Source organism: Amphimedon queenslandica, unplaced genomic scaffold (genome assembly GCF_000090795.2).
Source record: "Amphimedon queenslandica unplaced genomic scaffold, v1.1 AMPQUscaffold_13481, whole genome shotgun sequence".
Lineage (NCBI taxonomy): Eukaryota > Metazoa > Porifera > Demospongiae > Haplosclerida > Niphatidae > Amphimedon > Amphimedon queenslandica.
Window position 1 is genome coordinate 349,984 of NW_003546283.1, and position 17,320 is coordinate 367,303.

The 17,320-nt window shown below is 35.2% G+C and overlaps 3 protein-coding genes across 3 annotated transcripts; 1 reads left to right on the forward strand and 2 right to left on the reverse strand.

Annotated features, from left to right (window-relative positions):
- Window positions 1–1,105: 1,105 nt before the first annotated feature.
- Window positions 1,106–2,318, reverse strand: LOC100634390 (uncharacterized). The gene is made up of 5 exons (XM_003384957.2): window positions 2,159–2,318; window positions 2,005–2,113; window positions 1,829–1,933; window positions 1,681–1,746; window positions 1,106–1,617 (listed from the first exon to the last, which is right to left on the reverse strand). Exons 2-5 carry the CDS (start codon window positions 2,068–2,070, stop codon window positions 1,450–1,452), a joined length of 405 nt encoding a protein of 134 aa, XP_003385005.1. The 5' UTR covers window positions 2,071–2,113; window positions 2,159–2,318; the 3' UTR covers window positions 1,106–1,449.
- Window positions 2,319–2,399: 81 nt separating this feature from the next.
- Window positions 2,400–15,932, forward strand: LOC100639853 (uncharacterized). Its single transcript, XM_011404291.2, has 9 exons — window positions 2,400–2,674; window positions 4,182–4,463; window positions 4,556–4,593; window positions 5,099–5,311; window positions 13,682–13,771; window positions 14,377–14,449; window positions 14,662–14,727; window positions 15,221–15,292; window positions 15,335–15,932. Exons 1-9 carry the CDS (start codon window positions 2,423–2,425, stop codon window positions 15,584–15,586), a joined length of 1,338 nt encoding a protein of 445 aa, XP_011402593.2. The 5' UTR covers window positions 2,400–2,422; the 3' UTR covers window positions 15,587–15,932.
- LOC100634516 (mitochondrial intermembrane space import and assembly protein 40-like) lies at window positions 15,526–17,297 on the reverse strand. Its single transcript, XM_019994203.1, has 4 exons — window positions 17,227–17,297; window positions 16,919–17,053; window positions 15,918–16,033; window positions 15,526–15,790 (listed from the first exon to the last, which is right to left on the reverse strand). Exons 1-4 carry the CDS (start codon window positions 17,246–17,248, stop codon window positions 15,623–15,625), a joined length of 441 nt encoding a protein of 146 aa, XP_019849762.1. The 5' UTR covers window positions 17,249–17,297; the 3' UTR covers window positions 15,526–15,622.
- Between the last annotated feature and the right edge of the window lie 23 nt (window positions 17,298–17,320).

Sequence of the window (17,320 nt, forward strand, 5' to 3'; positions counted from 1 at the left end):
AGAGAAGCACATGTGGATACAGACGCTGAATGAAGTGTTATTTTCCACAAGTGTCGTCCCTTCACAAGTAACTGAAATAGTGGGTTTAGTGAATGATTGTAATTTGCAAAATGTAGTAGTGTCCATTTTATGAGCAACTTGGAGTAACATGTATACTCTATATAATCATAGCTACGTGTTATGATAAATTGTGGTCAGAATTTCAGTATTAATTTAGATATTAATCATAACAATTACAAACCACAACTAAAATAATAATAATAACAAATGATTCAATATTATAACAGATAATCGAAGAACACAATGCTAACATACACCAGTACATCATAAAGAGTAAACCTAGCTTATAATGGACTATAGGGTGAACACAAATGCCTAAAGAAAACCATTTCCTGTCTGTACAATGTACATGTACGTGCATGAGCATGGGTTGTGCTCACAGACATAAATATTTAATGTGCTATGGCATCATTTATCTCACACACTTGTGGATTATAGTGTCAACATGAACCCTGTTTATACTAACGCCGCAATCATGTACATGTTTATGCATTGTTACTGAAGGCTACCTGTACTTAGTCTGTTTGTGTATTCTATACTTTGTTTATATTCTCACAAGTGACACAGAATGGTGTGTGTGTGTGTGTGTGTGTGTGTGTGTGTGTGTGTGTGTGTGTAACTACAAGTGTATCATATATTTAAATATCTATGCTGTGCTGGGGGCTGGGGTATTACAGTCTTCCCACGCACCATTTCCATGTTTTGTTATTGCTATAGAAATCAATGGATTAGAACCAGGTACAAGTACATGTACTCTTTACATGTAGTTAGATTGTGGCGTGGTTACTGGGGCATAATCTGCCCTAAGAGAAGCTGACCATGCAATCCTGTGCTGGTAATGTCTACTACATGTTAAAGTGCTGCTGACATCATCCAATTATCAATATGCTGTGTCATACATCATTGTAATATTATACCTGTATGTGTATATTGTAATTTATTATACATGTACTCTTGATATATATACATGTATATACATCTGATATATATACATGTATATATATATCTATGTGAGTTGACAACTCAATCCAATAGTTGTGTAGTTCGTATACAATGATAATGTTGTTGCACAACTCTCCAAATACACATAGTGTCGGCATTGTAGTGTATGTGTGTATCGATGTATTGTGTCTGTAAGTGAAAGCTCTTCACGGTTGGTTTAATACAATAGCTGCATCACTGTTGTGTGTGTGTGTTGTCATGGTTTGTAGCTTTCACCCACTATTGTCTTCCTTCAATTTGCAGCTAAAGGTATTTTCTTGTCAATAAGTGATAAGAAGCAACTATTACTTGCACTATAATGTGTACAAGATCGCATGTATGTATATATACATGTATCAAAATATATCATTTTCCTTCTCCTTGCGAGATCATCTTCCTTCCTCTTTTTCACTTCTCTATGGCCTCTCTCTTTCTCACCTCTCTCTTCCCCTTCTTTCCCCCCTCTCTCCCTCTTACAGAAGCTTGGTCGGGGTTTTTGCTAAAAGAATCGATCCAGTGACTAATAGCCTGACCGTCATCAGTTCTTAAATGATACACTTTTCTGTTAATAAAGTTCTAAAAACAAAACAAAACAAACAAATAAACAAACAAATAAATAAAAAAACATCAATCTCATACCAATGTAAACGAGTATCCGGAGAAACTCCAGTCAGAGAGCTCTTGAAATCCCCAGAATGCAAGTACCTACAGTATAAACAATAATAATGAAATAATAATAAAATATAATAATGATAATAATAAATAAAGACTTTCTTTGTCTCCTCACCTTATCTTTATCTCGCTCAAACTTGTAAACCCCGTGACGCCCTATGGCTAGTCTGATCGGCTGGGGAGGAGACCTGCGACCTGCAATGTTGGTCTCGTTCAATTCCTAAAAGAGAAAGAGAAAGTGAGAGAGGGAGAGAATGAGTGAGTGGTAATCAGAAGGAACTGTTGCTGTACCTTCCCGGGGAAGAAAAGCAAGTCATCCACGTTAAGTTTAGGGCCATCATGAGTACTGGTTGACATTATTGTACTACACAAATCGACACAGCTCCACTAATACTGGCCCCTAAAATAAAAAAAGGGACTAGATATCCTCCCTCCCGCCTCTTACTGTACTGAAATATTGTGAAAAGAGGCTCTTCTTTATGTGATCTTTCTCTAGTGAGGAATGAGAGGCTGGCAAGAGCGACCGCTTATGCTACTGCTAAACACAGTCTCCCCACAGAATGATTGAGGAACGTTAACACAAAGGAATTCAGCAAGATTGATTTCTGACTGATATCTCATTGATCTCTGATATGCAGCAGGGGTGGGCGTGCAGTACCGCCTTCATGCCCACGTGGTCCCACGTGGCCTAAACAGGCGTGGTCTATACATGGCGACTAGCACAAGTGTCCCAACTTCCCGTTTTGATGGTAAACTAGACGCTCTACTCAGAAGAGAGCTCTCTCAAAGCGAGTACGAGAGATTAGTGGCTACTGAAGTTTGCATTTCTGTTCCAAGAGGGAGCGGGAAAAGGACTCATGGTCACGTGATCATAGGTCCTTCACACCTTTATTTTGCACCAATCCCAGTCAAGAAAATAAGACTACTACTAGCTCTCAGTGATATACTATCAGTAGCAGTGGTATGTTTTTATAATTGGGAGATTTTTGCAAATTTATAAATTTGCTCCAAAATCAGGTAAAAGTCCCTGTACTATAGTATATGGTCACACGTCAAATTTCACCAAAGTTGACAAGAAGAGAATTCTCCATTTTTATTACATTTTCTGATGCATATACATGTACTTATGTTGTGTAGCAAGTTTGAGTTGATTCCGATCAAAATTGGATTTTTTACGAATTTTTAAAAGTTTGCTCCAAAATCGGGTGAAAGTCCCTGTACTATAGTACATGGTCACGGGCCAAATTTTGCCAAAATTGACAAGAAGAGAATGCTCCATTTTTATTACATTTTCTGATGCATATACATGTACTTATGTTGTGTAGCAAGTTTAGTTAATTCCAATTAAAATTGGATTTTTTATGAATTTTTAAAAGTTGCTCTAAAATCAGGCAAAAGTCCCTGTACTATAGTACATGGTCACGGGCCAAATTTTGGCAAAATTGACAAGAAGGGAATTCTCCATTTTTATTACATTTTCTGATGCATATACATGTACTTATGTTGTGTAGCAAGTTTGAGTTGATTCCGATCAAAATTGGATTTTTTACGAATTTTTAAAAGTTTGCTCCAAAATCGGGTGAAAGTCCCTGTACTATAGTACATGGTCACGGGCCAAATTTTGCCAAAATTGACAAGAAGAGAATTCTCCATTTTTATTACATTTTCTGATGCATATACATGTATTTATATTGTGTAGCAAGTTTAGTTAATTCCGATTAAAATTGGATTTTTTATGAATTTTTAAAAGTTGCTCCAAAATCAGGCAAAAGTCCCTGTACTATAGTACATGGTCACGGGCCAAATTTTGGCAAAATTGACAAGAAGGGAATTCTCCATTTTTATTACATTTTCTGATGCATATACATGTACTTATGTTGTGTAGAAAGTTTGAGTTGATTCCAATCAAAATTGGATTTTTTACGCTTGCTCTAATGAGTATACATTGGTAAAATTGGCTTTTGCATTTTTGTGCATTTTAGTTAGCTTCAATCAATGATTTATGTTTATGATCATATAGATTAATGATCAGCCTGATTTCTTTAGTTGACTTCAATCAATGATTTATGTTTATGATCATATAGATTGATGATCAGCCTGATTTTTTTAGTTGACTTCAATCAATGATTTATGTTTATGATCATATAGATTGATGATCAACCTGATTTCTTTAGTTGACTTGAATCAATGAGTTATGTTTATGATCATATAGATTGATGATCAGCCTGATTTCTTTAATTGACTTGAATCAATGAGTTATGTTTATGATCATATAGATTGATGATCAGCCTGATTTCTTTAGTTGACTTGAATCAATGAGTTATGTTTATGATCATATAGATTGATGATCAGCCTGATTTCTTTAATTGACTTGAATCAATGAGTTATGTTTATGATCATATAGATTGATGATCAGCCTGATTTCTTTAATTGACTTGAATCAATGAGTTATGTTTATGATCATATAGATTGATGATCAGCCTGATTTCTTATCCGGCAAAGAACAAGAGTGTACCGTACATTTATCCATTGAGTACAAACAGAATGATCAGACCACACCTACATCATCTCCTAACAAAAAAAACCTTTTAACAACAAGCCCAACCCACTCTCTTAAACTGACACGCCCACCAGCAGTCTCTCACGATGGAGAGGGCCAGAAGAAGCCGGAATGGTTGGATCTGTTTCTTCTACAATCCGAAACACTCTTCGTATCTTACCTCAACTTTCATTTGGAAGATTTTCAATTGGTCAGTCAATGAATATACTCATTAATTTTACAGTAATGCATATATGTCTTTTATTACTAAAACAATTTTTTATATGCATCTGTATTGTATAGGGCAAAAGACAGTACAATACTTTGATTTTGGATAAAGAGTAAGTAACAATTATATTTGCTACATAAATACTTCAACAATAATATGATATTTCAATTGCAGCATACAGATATGCTACTTTGTATAAAGAATAAAAGATAGAATATACAGTAGAGAACATACCTAATTCACTAGAAATAAAATCCATTTTAAACTGCCTACCTTAGGCTTCCTACAATGACATTTTTATCTAAAGACTATTTAAGGCCTTTCTACACTTGCAATGCGGTTCAAACTGGTTTAGAACTGATGCGCATTCAATATGCATCAAGTGATTCCACACTATCTTCAGGATCTTGTATTATTATGATAGTATATCTGATCCATCTTCCATTGGGTTATCTATTGAATGCCCGTTCAAACCACATATGGAGGTGGTTTGAGATAGTGGCCAACCAGTTTCAAACCGGTTTGCGCATTGAAGCATTACGTAAAGTTACAAGTGCTAGTGTGGAAAGGCCTATAAAGAAGTATCATTGGAGTACATATCTCATTTCTAATTATAGAGGAGCAACCCAAAGGTACCACTCTCTTAAGAGTGACTTGTACTCTGCTCAAACAATACAAGAATCAGCCAAACTTTACCTGGAGCTAAGCTCAGCTCTTGGACTCTATTTCCAATTAAAGCTCCTCTACTGGCAAGACAATGGAGAACTGTTACTAGAGAGTCTCAAGGACATGAAAAAATGGAATGAATCACCGCTAGCTGATGTACTGGAGTAAGTAAGTATTGTGTAGCAAAGTGTATGTACATGTACCATTAGTGATAAGCGATCTTAATGTGCATTGTATCTGCTACATAGGTGTGAACTCACCCTTTGGTTAATTACTAAATTACATCATGGGACTATGCCCTGATGTACGTACATATAGACAAACTAACATATTAATTTAGCTCCAGGCCTTTTTTAATTTTATATCTTCATGGTAGCCTTTGAAGTCAACTGGAAAGCTTGTTGCCGGAAGGTAAAAGCTGTTCACCTCTCAGCGACAAGTTGCTACAAGTTGCTTCGGTCATGTAACACAAAGCAACTTTTTTGTAAGCAATAAAGTTGCTGTCTAGTGCATGTTGGGCTTATGAGCTATTATTTTGGTAGAGAGAGAATACAAGTTTTCTTCATAGCTTATCATCTTCAACACTTTACTCTGCTATTATAGCATCATGTTTTTATGGTCAAACTCAAAGTGATTATTAAAAGTTTCTAGGAGACAAGCCAACATGTGAATTATTATAATTATGATGTGTCTGTAAACCAAAGGATAAACATGTTACAGTACAATGGGGGGGATTCTATTCTGGCCTTATTTTAGATGGGTTTGACCATACACACGTTTCTTGAATTCAATTTTGATCAGACTCAGCTCAAACTTATTGCATAAACGTAATTATGTAATCAATGAAATGGCTTCTAATGGAATACCATGCACATGTTATGAATGATTACTGTTTGTCAATGATCATCAAACTACTATAAGCAAAACAACACTACAACAAAAAATGCTAAAAGAAAGAGTTCATACACTACAACATGACAATCAATAATTTAAGGGAGTGGAAAAACTGTCCTTGATTTCTTTAAGTTAATTTGAAGATGAATGTGCCGCATTTAATTTTGAGCAGATGGCATTTTTGAAAGATGCCAGAGGTTTTGTGATGTCTGGTCTGAAATACGATTGAATCAGTGCGGTCATTGTTGGAATGGCATGAAATGCAACTATAGTAGCAGCATCAAGCTCTTCAGGAATTTGGATTGCAAAACTGATAAAGCCTATAATGATAACTGGGCCATAACATGTTCCATAGGCAAGGAGCATTGATCCAAATATGCCAAACAGCTTCAACCTTTGTGTGTTATAGACACTGTCTCCTTCCATAGCTGAATGATCACGTATAAACCTACGAATGAAGCAGAACGTCCAAATTGATGTGATTATGATTATAATGATGAAGGATAGCAGCAGTGATATACAAAATATGACGTATCCTCGATTTCTTCGAAATGCAATGTAGCAAGGTCCATAGTCAAATAGATAATCGTATTCTCCAAAGCCAAGTGATGGCAGTGTAAACATGAGAGCAACGATTATCCATAGAGTAACTGTGATTGCCAGTGCTACCCATGGTTTCATGAACCTCTTGTAGAAATATGGCTTAGTGATGAAGAGGCACTTATCAAATGATATAGCAGCCAGTACTCCTGTTATGACGTAAACATTAATCCAGCTAATGATTCCTGCAAACACACAAGTTGCTCTTCTCTGCTCAAAGGTGCTTCCCAGTATCCATTCTTCAGCTCCTGTAGCAACTGTGGTCATTGGAAGATATACCAATACATTCAAAAGATTTGATAAAATGAGAGAAGTAAAGAATATTGTTGACGGTTGTTTGAAGGACTTCCTTTGATGTAGTGTGATGGAGAGTACAATGATATTAGCAATGAAACCCACCACTGCTTCAACAGCAAATACTGCAGCTAGTACTGGACCATTGATATTACCAGTAGTAGTGAAATTGTAATCCATTACAGCAAGATGCAGCTCTCTTAGCTTCTAGTAGCCTAACTGAACAACAAAATTTTGTTAGCTATTATATGTTTTGTAAAAGAGGATGTTTGTTCTATTTATCACATTGAGGCTTCTTGTAGTTTTCTTCACAGTGTTTGTAACTTTATAGTCCACTGGTAGTTATTATGCATAGTTATAAAAATGGGAGGAGTTTTTTAACTTTATTTGTCCTGTATACAGAGCAGGCTGTGGTCTTCATAGCCAATCCACAAGAATTGTATATGCCAATTTAAATAAAATTTATTATATGTAATGCTTATTTTATATTCAAACTAGCAAATAAATAAAGTTTATAAGCTAAAACAAGACAATCAATTATTGGAGAAAGTGCAAACTGTCCTTGATTTCTTTAAGTTAATTTGAAAATGAGCATGCCATCTTCTTCAATTTTGAGCAAATGGCATTTTTGAAAGATTTCAGAGGTTTAGTAATATCTGGTCTGAAATATGATTGAATCAGTGCGGTCACTATTGGATTGGCATGAAATGCAACTATAGTAGCAGCATCAACTTCTTCAGGAATTTGGATTCCATAACTGATAAAGGCTGTAACGATAACTGAGCCATAACATGTTCCATAGGCAAGGAGCATTGATCCAAATATGCCAAATAGCTTCAACCTTTGTGTGTTATAGACACTGTCTCCTCCCTTTTCTGAGTGATCACGTATAAACCTATGAGTGAAGCAGAACGTCCAAATTGATGTGACCATAATTATAATGATGAAGGATAGCAGCAGGGATATACAAAATATGACGTATCCTCGATTTCTTCGAAATGCAACGTAGCAAGGTCCATAGTCAAATAGATAATCATATTCTCCAAAGCCAAGTGATGGCAGTGTAAACATGAGAGTAACGATTATCGACAGAACGACTATGATTGCCAGTGCTACCCATGGTTTCATGAACCTCTTGTAGAAATATGGCTTAGTGATGAAGAGGCACTTATCAAATGATATAGCAGCCAGTACTCCTGTTATGATGTAAACATTAATCCAGCTAATGATTCCTGCAAACACACAAGTTGCTCTTCTCTGCTCAAAGGTGCTTCCCAGTATCCATTCTTCAGCTCCTGTAGCAATTGCAGTCATTGGAAGGTATATCAATGCATCCAAGAGATTCGATAAAATGAGAGAAGTGAAGAATATTGTTGACGGTTGTTTGAAGGACTTTCTTTGATGTAGTGTGATGGAGAGTACAATGATATTAGCAATGAAACCCACCACTGCTTCAACTGCAAATACTGCAGCTAGTACTGGACCATTGATACTACCAGTAGCAGTGAAATTGTAATCCATTACGGCAAGATGCAGTGGCTGTCAACTTGTAGTCAAAACTAATTTTTTGAATGTGCATTTTACTTATAAATGTAGTGGATTTATCTCTAATTGAAGCCCAATGTGCAAATTGTAGCTTAATTAGTGTTAAGATTTACAAACAACTTTAGAAAAACAACATTGCAAAAACATTTTATACAGTATTGTGTATTGAAAGATACATGTAGTATAGGAAAAAGTCTTATACTAGTTTGATCTTATTTTTTAAAAGTTATTCTGGACTTGAAGGCGAATATCTCAACTTCTTTATTTGAGTCTGGACAAACTTCTTTAATGATGTCATGGACTTTGTTATGTCTGGCCTGAAATATGATTGGATCAATGGGGTTGTTATTATATTGAGCTGAAATGCAACCATACTAGTTGCATGTACTTCATTAGGGAATGCGATTGAAACACTTAAAATACCTATAGTCATAGAGACTCCATAGCATATTCCATAGGCAAGAAGCATTGATCCAAATATTCCAAAAAGTTTCATTTTTTTCAAGTGATAGACATTTTCTCCTGCTATTTCTGATTGGTCGCGTATAAATTTGCAAGTGAAGCAGAACGTCCAAATCGACGTGACTATAATTGTGATGATAAAGATTGAGAATATGAGCGAACAAAATCCAATATAAGCTGGGTGGTCTTCAAGCGTAATGTAACAAGCTCCATAGCGAAATCCATAATCATTATCAGACGCTCCCAAAGCTGATGGCAGTGCTAGTATGAAAGCAATGATGATCCATAGAGCAACTGTGACTGTCAGTGCTACCCATGGTTTCATGAACCTCTTGTAGAAATGTGGCTTAGTGACGAAGAGACACTTATCAAATGATATAGCAGCTAGCACTCCTATTGTGATGAAGACTATGAACCAGTTACTGGTTCCTGAGAAAATGCAAGTTGCTCTTCTCACTTCAAAGGTGCTTCCGTATATCCATTCTCCAGCTCCTGTAGCAACTGTGGTCATTGGAAGGTACACCAATGCATCCAAGAGATTCGATAAAAGGAGAGAAGTGAAGAATATTGTTGACGGTTGTTTGAAGGACTTTCTTTGATGTAGTGTGATGGAGAGTACAATGATATTAGCAATGAAACCCACCACTGCTTCAACTGCAAATACTGCTGCTAGTACTGGACCATTGATATTACCAGTAACAGTAAAATTGTAATCCATTGCAGCAAGATACAATAGTGACTCTAGTTTTTGCCAGTGACTGATCAATATTTTGACGTTACTTTAACTTGTTTTTAAAATATATCCAGAGGATGTTTTTCTATTTTGATGCACTGAAGTACCTGGTGCAAATAGACAGGGTTCTTGTTTGCCTACTGTAGTGTTTACCTAAAGTGGCTAACAATTTTTTGAGAGAAAAAACAGATAATTAGCACAAGAAGCTTCAATGTGTCAAAAAACATTGGCTTCTTTTTATTTTGCTTTCAAATACATATTTTTAATCTCAGTTGTATAGTCTCGTTTTAGTTTATCTTCAACCATATTTTTTGCAGTTGTAGTTAAGCTAATTTTATATTTTTTACATAAGTTGATAACTATTGTTAATGAATGTTTGAATGGACGGAAAACTTATAACCATTGGCATTCATTAGCAATCACTTTAATTGCTTAGTTTTGTGTGAGTGTGTGTGAAAGAGTGTGTGGCCAAATGAGGTCATAGTGCTATCACTTAGTGCATTAATGGGCTAAGTAAATGTGACCATAATTGACAAAAAGTACCTTATGGTGGATTTTTAAATTCATCATTATAATGAAAAATATCAACCTGTGGGTGCTTTGTTGGACAACCATTGTTTCTAAAAGTTACATAGTAACTTTTTGCATCCTCTGGAGTAATTTTATGATAAATGGAGCTCAGGAAGTTGGATTTTTTTGGGCATAAAGACAAATTTCACTACCCGCCATAAGGTACCTTTTGTCAATTATGGTCACAAATGATCTGTACAGCTACAGTGTATATTACCATGTACAACTGCTTCAGTAGTGGGTTATGGTCAGACTATTATTGTCTTTCTGATCAAAGTCCTCATTAGAGTTCAAGATGTCATCATTCTTTGGTGGTATCTGTATCACTTGTTAGTGGTCGGCTCTGATAAGTCTGCAGTGGTTTATGGTCACATTCCTATCATTGAGATCAGTAGGAGACAGTGCATCTGTTTGCTTAAACCGATTATGTTTATCTTCTTAAAGTTTCAATATTACTGAAATGTTGTTTAATCGTTTATTAAATTTAATTTTTATTCAACTTCAGGTTCATATACACATTATTTGTATTAATTTACTGATAGACATAACCGTGACTTCAAAAAGCAAGTTTTAGCACAGTTTTGTCATAATGGCATAGCATTTCCATTTATTGGATTTTTATGAATTAAAGTTGCTCAAAAATGCATTGTCTTGGGCCAAATTTTGTCGAAAATGTCAAAGAGAGAATTTTCTATTTTTATGACATTTTTTGATTTGTATACATGTACTTATGTTGTGTAGCAAGTTTGAGTTAATTCTGAGTAAGATTGGATTTTTTACAAATTTTTAAAAGTTGCTCCAAAATTGGGTAAAAGTCCCTGTACTATAGTACATGGTCACGGGCTAAATTTTGGCAAAATTGACAAGAAGAGAATTCTTCATTTTTATTACATTTTCTGATACATATACATGTACTTATGTTGTGTAGCAAGTTTGAGTTGATTCCGATTAAAATTAGATTTTTTATGAATTTTTTAAAGTTGCTCCAAAATCAGGTAAAAGTCCCTGTACTATAGTAGTACATGGTCACGGGCCAAATTTTGGCAAAATTGACAAGAAGAGAATTCTCCATTTTTATTACATTTTCTGATACATATACATGTACTTATGTTGTGTAGCAAGTTTGAGTTGATTCCAATTAAAATTGAATTTTTTATGAATTTTTAAAAAGCAAAAACATGCCAAAATAGTATTTTTAACTGATATTACTTTAACATGGTCTAATTCTAATTGACCCCAAGTCTGATGTGTACTGAGCACATATCTATATCTAATTAAAATATTGTCATACTTTGTGCTAGTTTGTAATACATTAAAGTGTAGAATCGCCTCTGGATCAGCCAATTAGGTATATCCTCAGTATTTAATTTCTACAGCACCAGTGACCTCTGACACAGTCAAATGATGCTCACAAGATAGTCATGGGACCGTCCAATTTGTACGACATTGTGTAATAGTTGTTTCTATGAAGAGAAGACTTGTGTGTAGTCTGTCTGGTCTGTGACACCAGTTCCAATATATAATTTAAAGGTTGTCCTGATTAGTCTGAGGCGTGTGCTAGCTGTCTCGATGAGACATAGTGTTTTCATCATAAAATCAATGAGTATTGCATTAATAGTTTATAGTACAATTAGAGTATAGTCATTTATCCAGTTTTATAGCCTGTATACGGTCAAACCTGTCTATTCCGGACACCTTGGGACCAAATAAAACTGTCCTTATTATAGAGGTGTCCTTATTTCAGAGGTTCATTAATACACATTTATATTGTATTGGAACTGATACTACCTGTCCTGATTATAGAAGTGTCCTTATTTTAGAGTGTCCACAATAGCAGGTTTGACTGTATGTTGTATTGACCCTTCTGGTTATACTCCAGCTATAGGCTAGCTTTGCTATAGTCTGTGTGTCTCTGACCTGTCCTCAAGCTAATGAATCCTTCTTGTAGAGTTTAATAAGGCTAATGTTAGTTCCAGACTTTAACATCAACAACAACCTCCTTCATATTCATGAGGCTAGACTCACTTTTAAGCGAAGCCGCTCAATCCTAATTCTTATTTGATCAATGGCATCGAGAATCACGAGCAACCAAAGTTTAGTCTATGCTTTGTTCCAGAAAACATTCTGTAAGTAATTACTGCTTAGCACACAAACACTTAGGCTAGTGTTTGCTCACATAAGCACCTGTGACACATAATTGCTTTGCATGCACATGTATAGTAAATAGGTATTTAATTTGACTTTGGTTCATCTGTATTGAGGGCCATGCATCTATTGTTGCATCATTACATTCAACAGCTCTCAGCCTGGACTATGGAATATCGCCCAGCAACAAAGTCGGAATAAGCTTTCATTCCTTCCTGATACTTCACGCCCAAGTAACCATGTCTCACACAAATGTATGGCATTGTGTAGTACACTTGTTCTAAGAAATATTGTCTTCCTCTCTTCCTGCAATACACAATCCACATCATCCTTTCTCCTTTTTATCATCGCTATGGTTACAAGTGGCAACTGCTGGTTACCATGGACACTGTGATTTCGATTCCTTGTAGCTTCTATCTCATCAATGGTTGATCAACCTTGCTAGTTTATCATTATATCATAGTTGTGCAATTTTTTGTGAATGATTATGACATTCAGTAATGCTTCATTGATTGTAGCTGTGATAGACCAATTACCTGTGTGGTATTTGTGAATGACGCCTTTTGAACTAATGTTATAATTGATATCAGTAAGTTTAATTGTATTTGTCCACATAGCATTATGACAAAGGTAGAAACTGAATTATTCTCATATTCCAATTATGATACTTTAGTTATCATTTTTCTAAATTTGTGTGTGGACGGTTTCTTGTCAAGTAGTGTGTTTCCATTAATGTCTCATAATTTATTAAATTTTGACTAATTATAGCTCTAAACCAAAGATTATCTCACTAATGCTATGCCTCTTCATTTGAACTATTACATAAAGCCCAATACTCACTTTTTAATTCTTATTATGTCTCTCTCTCTCTCTCTCTCTCTCTCTCTCTCACTCTCTCTCTCTCTCTCTCACTCTCTCTCTCTCTCTCTCTCTCTCTCCCCCACTCTCTCTCTCTCTCTCTCTCTCTCTCTCTCTCTCTCTCTCTCTCTCTCTCTCTCTCTCTCTCTCTCTCTGTCTGTCTCAATGTATTAAAGTTTAACCGAGTCTACTGAGCTTAAAGCCAGTGAATATGATACTAATACACTTTGTTATTATAATATTAACCTCCTAAATCCATCATCATCATCATCTGGACATATACCATTACATACACATCCTGCATACCATCATCATCATCATCATCATCATCATCATTATTATTATTATTATTTATAATACATGTGTTATTATTGCTAATGATATTATGATGTTTATCTAGCGTGATGTCACTACCTTCATTTTTTCACTCTAGATACAAGGTTATCATTACCGAAGTTATTCTAAAAGTATTTCAGGATACACTGGTATCTAAGCCCAAACTATCTCTACTAAAGCGTAACAAGTGAGTTTCTTTTGTGAATATTGCATAACCTGTGTATTTCATTGTATGGTCCATGTAAGTAATTACTGATAATAAGTCTGTTTAAGGTAACTATAATGACATAATTATTGACATTTGAACAGGTAGCCCTAATCTAATTAGTCTTAGCACCTGCTTCTAGAATGTATGTACAGATGTGTGTGTGACTGCATGTATTTATGTATGTGTGTGTGTCTGAGTTGAATCTATTGTTCATGTACATATGTATTGTCTGCATTTATATGTGTCTGCATGTATCTATGTGTGTGTTCATGTACATATGTATTGTCTGCAATCTGTGTGTGTGTATTTTTGTGTGTGTCTGTTTATACCAGTAATACCACATGTGCCTATGTCTGCATTTATATGTACTATTTGTGCATGTACATGTATATGTGTCGGCATGTATGTGTGTGTGTACATATCTATGTCTGCATGTGCTATGTATGTATTGTGCATGTGCAAAGTTCTTGTTTGTCTACACGACATCACTGACTTACTTGTCTCTGTGTGTGGTATAAGTGTCTTTATGTCGATCCAATTATACCTGACGTTATGGAGTGTGTGTGTACACATGCATTTTGCAGTGGTCAAACTCTCTGTGAGCTCAGCGAATGTTTGTTGGATGCTTTTGTCACGGATTCATTAAGTGATGGGAAAGTAAGTAATTTTTCAATAGTAAACTTCCTTTCTTTTATTTTTATTTTGTCTTTCTCTTGTCAATTGATCTTTTGTTTCTCCTCCTTTTTTTCTTTCTCTCTCCTTGTATGCTATACTTATTTATGACACATTCTTCTCTCTCTCTTTCTCTCCCTCCCTCCCTCTCTCTCTTTCTCTCCTTCCCTCTCTCTCTCTTTCCTTCTTCACTGAAGCTGATGGATGAGTTGTCTGTTAATTGTTGTGCCATACTCTATGAGTTATCAAGAGTTATACAACAGGTTAGACTGACAGCTGCTAGCAGTCCGCCAAAACACTCACAGACAGTAGTCTTGTCAATAGGACACATAAAGGAGTAGAAGAGAAACATACAGATCATTCAGACATACTTATAGACAGAAGCCACTCATAGTAAATGTCCACTTAATGGGCATCCTTTTGTTCTGGCAGTCAGTGGAGTATGTCTGTGTGTGTGTGCAATTAGCTTTTATTATTTCAGTGCTGGAATAAGGAATGCAATGTTTGCAAACCTTGCTATACAATGAGAGGCTATATGTGGATCGAATAGTGAGAGAAATAGTTGGGATATTTTCTCTGACTTTATAAGGTTTAAGCATGGAACAAACAATAGGCTGAATTAAAGCTATGGGCTAAGTTCTTATAGGAGAAAAAAAATATCCTTTTTTTATATTGTCATATCTTATCGTTTTTGATTGCTACTAGACTTTGATTTTATTAAATAAATAATTAATCAACTAATGACATATTTTTCAGATGAACTGGCGTGGAGGCTGCTCCTTTAATTTATCCGATTGGTCGCAAAAATGTAGCACTAACTCTGGCCTGGTAAGTATAACTACAATAACTGTAATCATTACTTCATTGCAGCCACTACTTCTTAGCAAGATGATCAACAATCAGATATCAGCTCTTTCCAGTGATACTGATTCAACGGTTAACACTGCGTTAATAAACTCTAGCACTATACCACTGCTTCTCATTTGGGTGACTGCTAGTTCTCAAATTTTAGAAATGTGTAGATCCAGATATAAAGAAGAGTTTCAATATGCCATACAATCTATTGGTGTCATTTTGATAAGTGAAAAACTGAAACGTCTACGTACTTTAATACTAAGCTGATATAGTATGAAAAATATTAGTACATTTCACTGTTTATCATTTATCTTCATCATTAACATTATTATTATCATCGTTGTTGTTGCTGTCATTGTTATTGTTTGCTTCTTTGGGTATCTCGTTATTCTCCTTGTCACTATTACCCTCCTCGTCCTCCTCGTCTTCACCATATTTACTGTATACCTCAGGATATTTTTGAAAGCATTCCTATAAAATGATAAAGTTTACTGACAGTCTGGCACACATAGGCAAAATTATGTGATCTATGTAATTCCATGATGCATGTACATTTCATTTATGAATAATATCTATGTTGTCTGTTATTTTGACTTACTTGCATTACTTTAAATTGCTCTAAACAGTCAGAACCTTTCATTTCTTCTTTACTGTAATGGAAGCAGCCAAAAGCTTCTTTAAATTCACTACCACAAGGGCCATTAGCCATACCGCCTACATAAAAAATTGTCAAGGTAATCATATCTATGGTAAAATTTTCAAAAATATTTTTGATAGTCAGTGTCAAATTTGCTCAAAAATCTTGCCAAAGTCCCTGTACTCTAGCACATGGTCACGGGCCAAATTTTTCCAAAATTAAAAAGGAGAGAATTTTCCATTTTTATAATATTTTCTGATACATATACATGTTCTTATGTTGTGTAGAAAGTTTGAGCTGATTCCGATCAAATTTGGATTTTTTATGAATTTTTAAAAGTGCTCCAAAATCGGGTAAAAGTCCCTGTACTATAGTACATGGTCTCGGGCCAAATTTTGCCAAAAATGAAAAGTAAAGAATTCTACATTTTTATACTATTTTCTGATGCATATACATGTTCTCATGTTGTATAGCAAGTTTGAGCTGATCAGACCAAAATTTGATTTGTTACAAATATTTAAAGTTGCTCAAAAAGCCAAGTACATGTTGTCTATTGTATTGCTTCTCAGCTCATGAAGCTCATGCTATTTACCTCATTTAATATGCTTTGTGGGAAACCCTGTTTAGAAGCACAAGTAGTATAAGCTTAAATTAACTATTGATCAAAGGCATAGAATTGTGTAATGGTTCAAATGGAAGCTTCTACTTGGTCAAATACACTCCCTTCCTTAACAGACTGGGATTTTAACCATTATTATTTCATGTAAATGATGATGAAATATCCATTTAGCATTTATTCATGTTTCTCGGGAAACAGCTGCTGTTGCACTTTTAAATTGAAAGTCCAAAGCACAAAACAAGGTATCAGGTAACGTGGGAAGTACATGTATGCATGTAGATAGATATGTACGATTGTACATATACATGCATAATGATGTCATCTAGTTATTATGAATTATTACCTAAGCAGGGACAGTCCCAGTTTATTGATCCATCTGGGGCAATAAGTCCATATGTCTCCTCATCCTCGACTAATGTTTTTATGTTCTCTGGATCCTTTGCATCCTCTCTTGTCAAAAACAGAGACTTGTCCTTGCCTAGAGACGTCAATATGGTATAATAGTGATATATAAGTATTGTTATAAAATGGCGGTGGCTATAAAAATAGTGGAGCTCATAAAGGATTTAGAAAGCATTTAAGCAAGATACATTAAAATACTAATAGTTTTCTGTCCATAATAAAACAACCAGCACTTGTAAATGGACTTACCATCTCTCTTGCAGTATGACATAGTGCAGTGACACGTGTGGTGGGCGGTGCTTCCCCGCCCAGCTAGGTACTGTGGTAATGCAAATTGCAATAC

What these genes read in the sequence shown, in the direction of transcription:
- LOC100634390 (XM_003384957.2), bottom strand. Translation starts at nt 2,070, where the DNA reads ATGTCAACCAGTACTCATGATGGCCCTAAACTTAACGTGGATGACTTG. An exon ending in TGCTTTTCTTCCCCGGGAAG is followed by an intron (nt 1,934 to 2,004) that starts GTACAGCAACAG and finishes TTTCTCTTTTAG; the next exon opens with GAATTGAACGAGACCAACAT. An exon ending in TTGAGCGAGATAAAGATAAG is followed by an intron (nt 1,747 to 1,828) that starts GTGAGGAGACAA and finishes TTTATACTGTAG; the next exon opens with GTACTTGCATTCTGGGGATT.
- LOC100634516 (XM_019994203.1), bottom strand. Translation starts at nt 17,248, where the DNA reads ATGTCATACTGCAAGAGAGATG. An exon ending in GTCATACTGCAAGAGAGATG is followed by an intron (nt 17,054 to 17,226) that starts GTAAGTCCATTT and finishes TGACGTCTCTAG; the next exon opens with GCAAGGACAAGTCTCTGTTT. An exon ending in AGCAATTTAAAGTAATGCAA is followed by an intron (nt 15,791 to 15,917) that starts GTAAGTCAAAAT and finishes ATCATTTTATAG; the next exon opens with GAATGCTTTCAAAAATATCC.
- LOC100639853 (XM_011404291.2), top strand. Translation starts at nt 2,423, where the DNA reads ATGGCGACTAGCACAAGTGTCCCAACTTCCCGTTTTGATGGTAAACTA. An exon ending in CCGCTAGCTGATGTACTGGA is followed by an intron (nt 5,312 to 13,681) that starts GTAAGTAAGTAT and finishes TTTTCACTCTAG; the next exon opens with ATACAAGGTTATCATTACCG. An exon ending in TATCAAGAGTTATACAACAG is followed by an intron (nt 14,728 to 15,220) that starts GTTAGACTGACA and finishes CATATTTTTCAG; the next exon opens with ATGAACTGGCGTGGAGGCTG.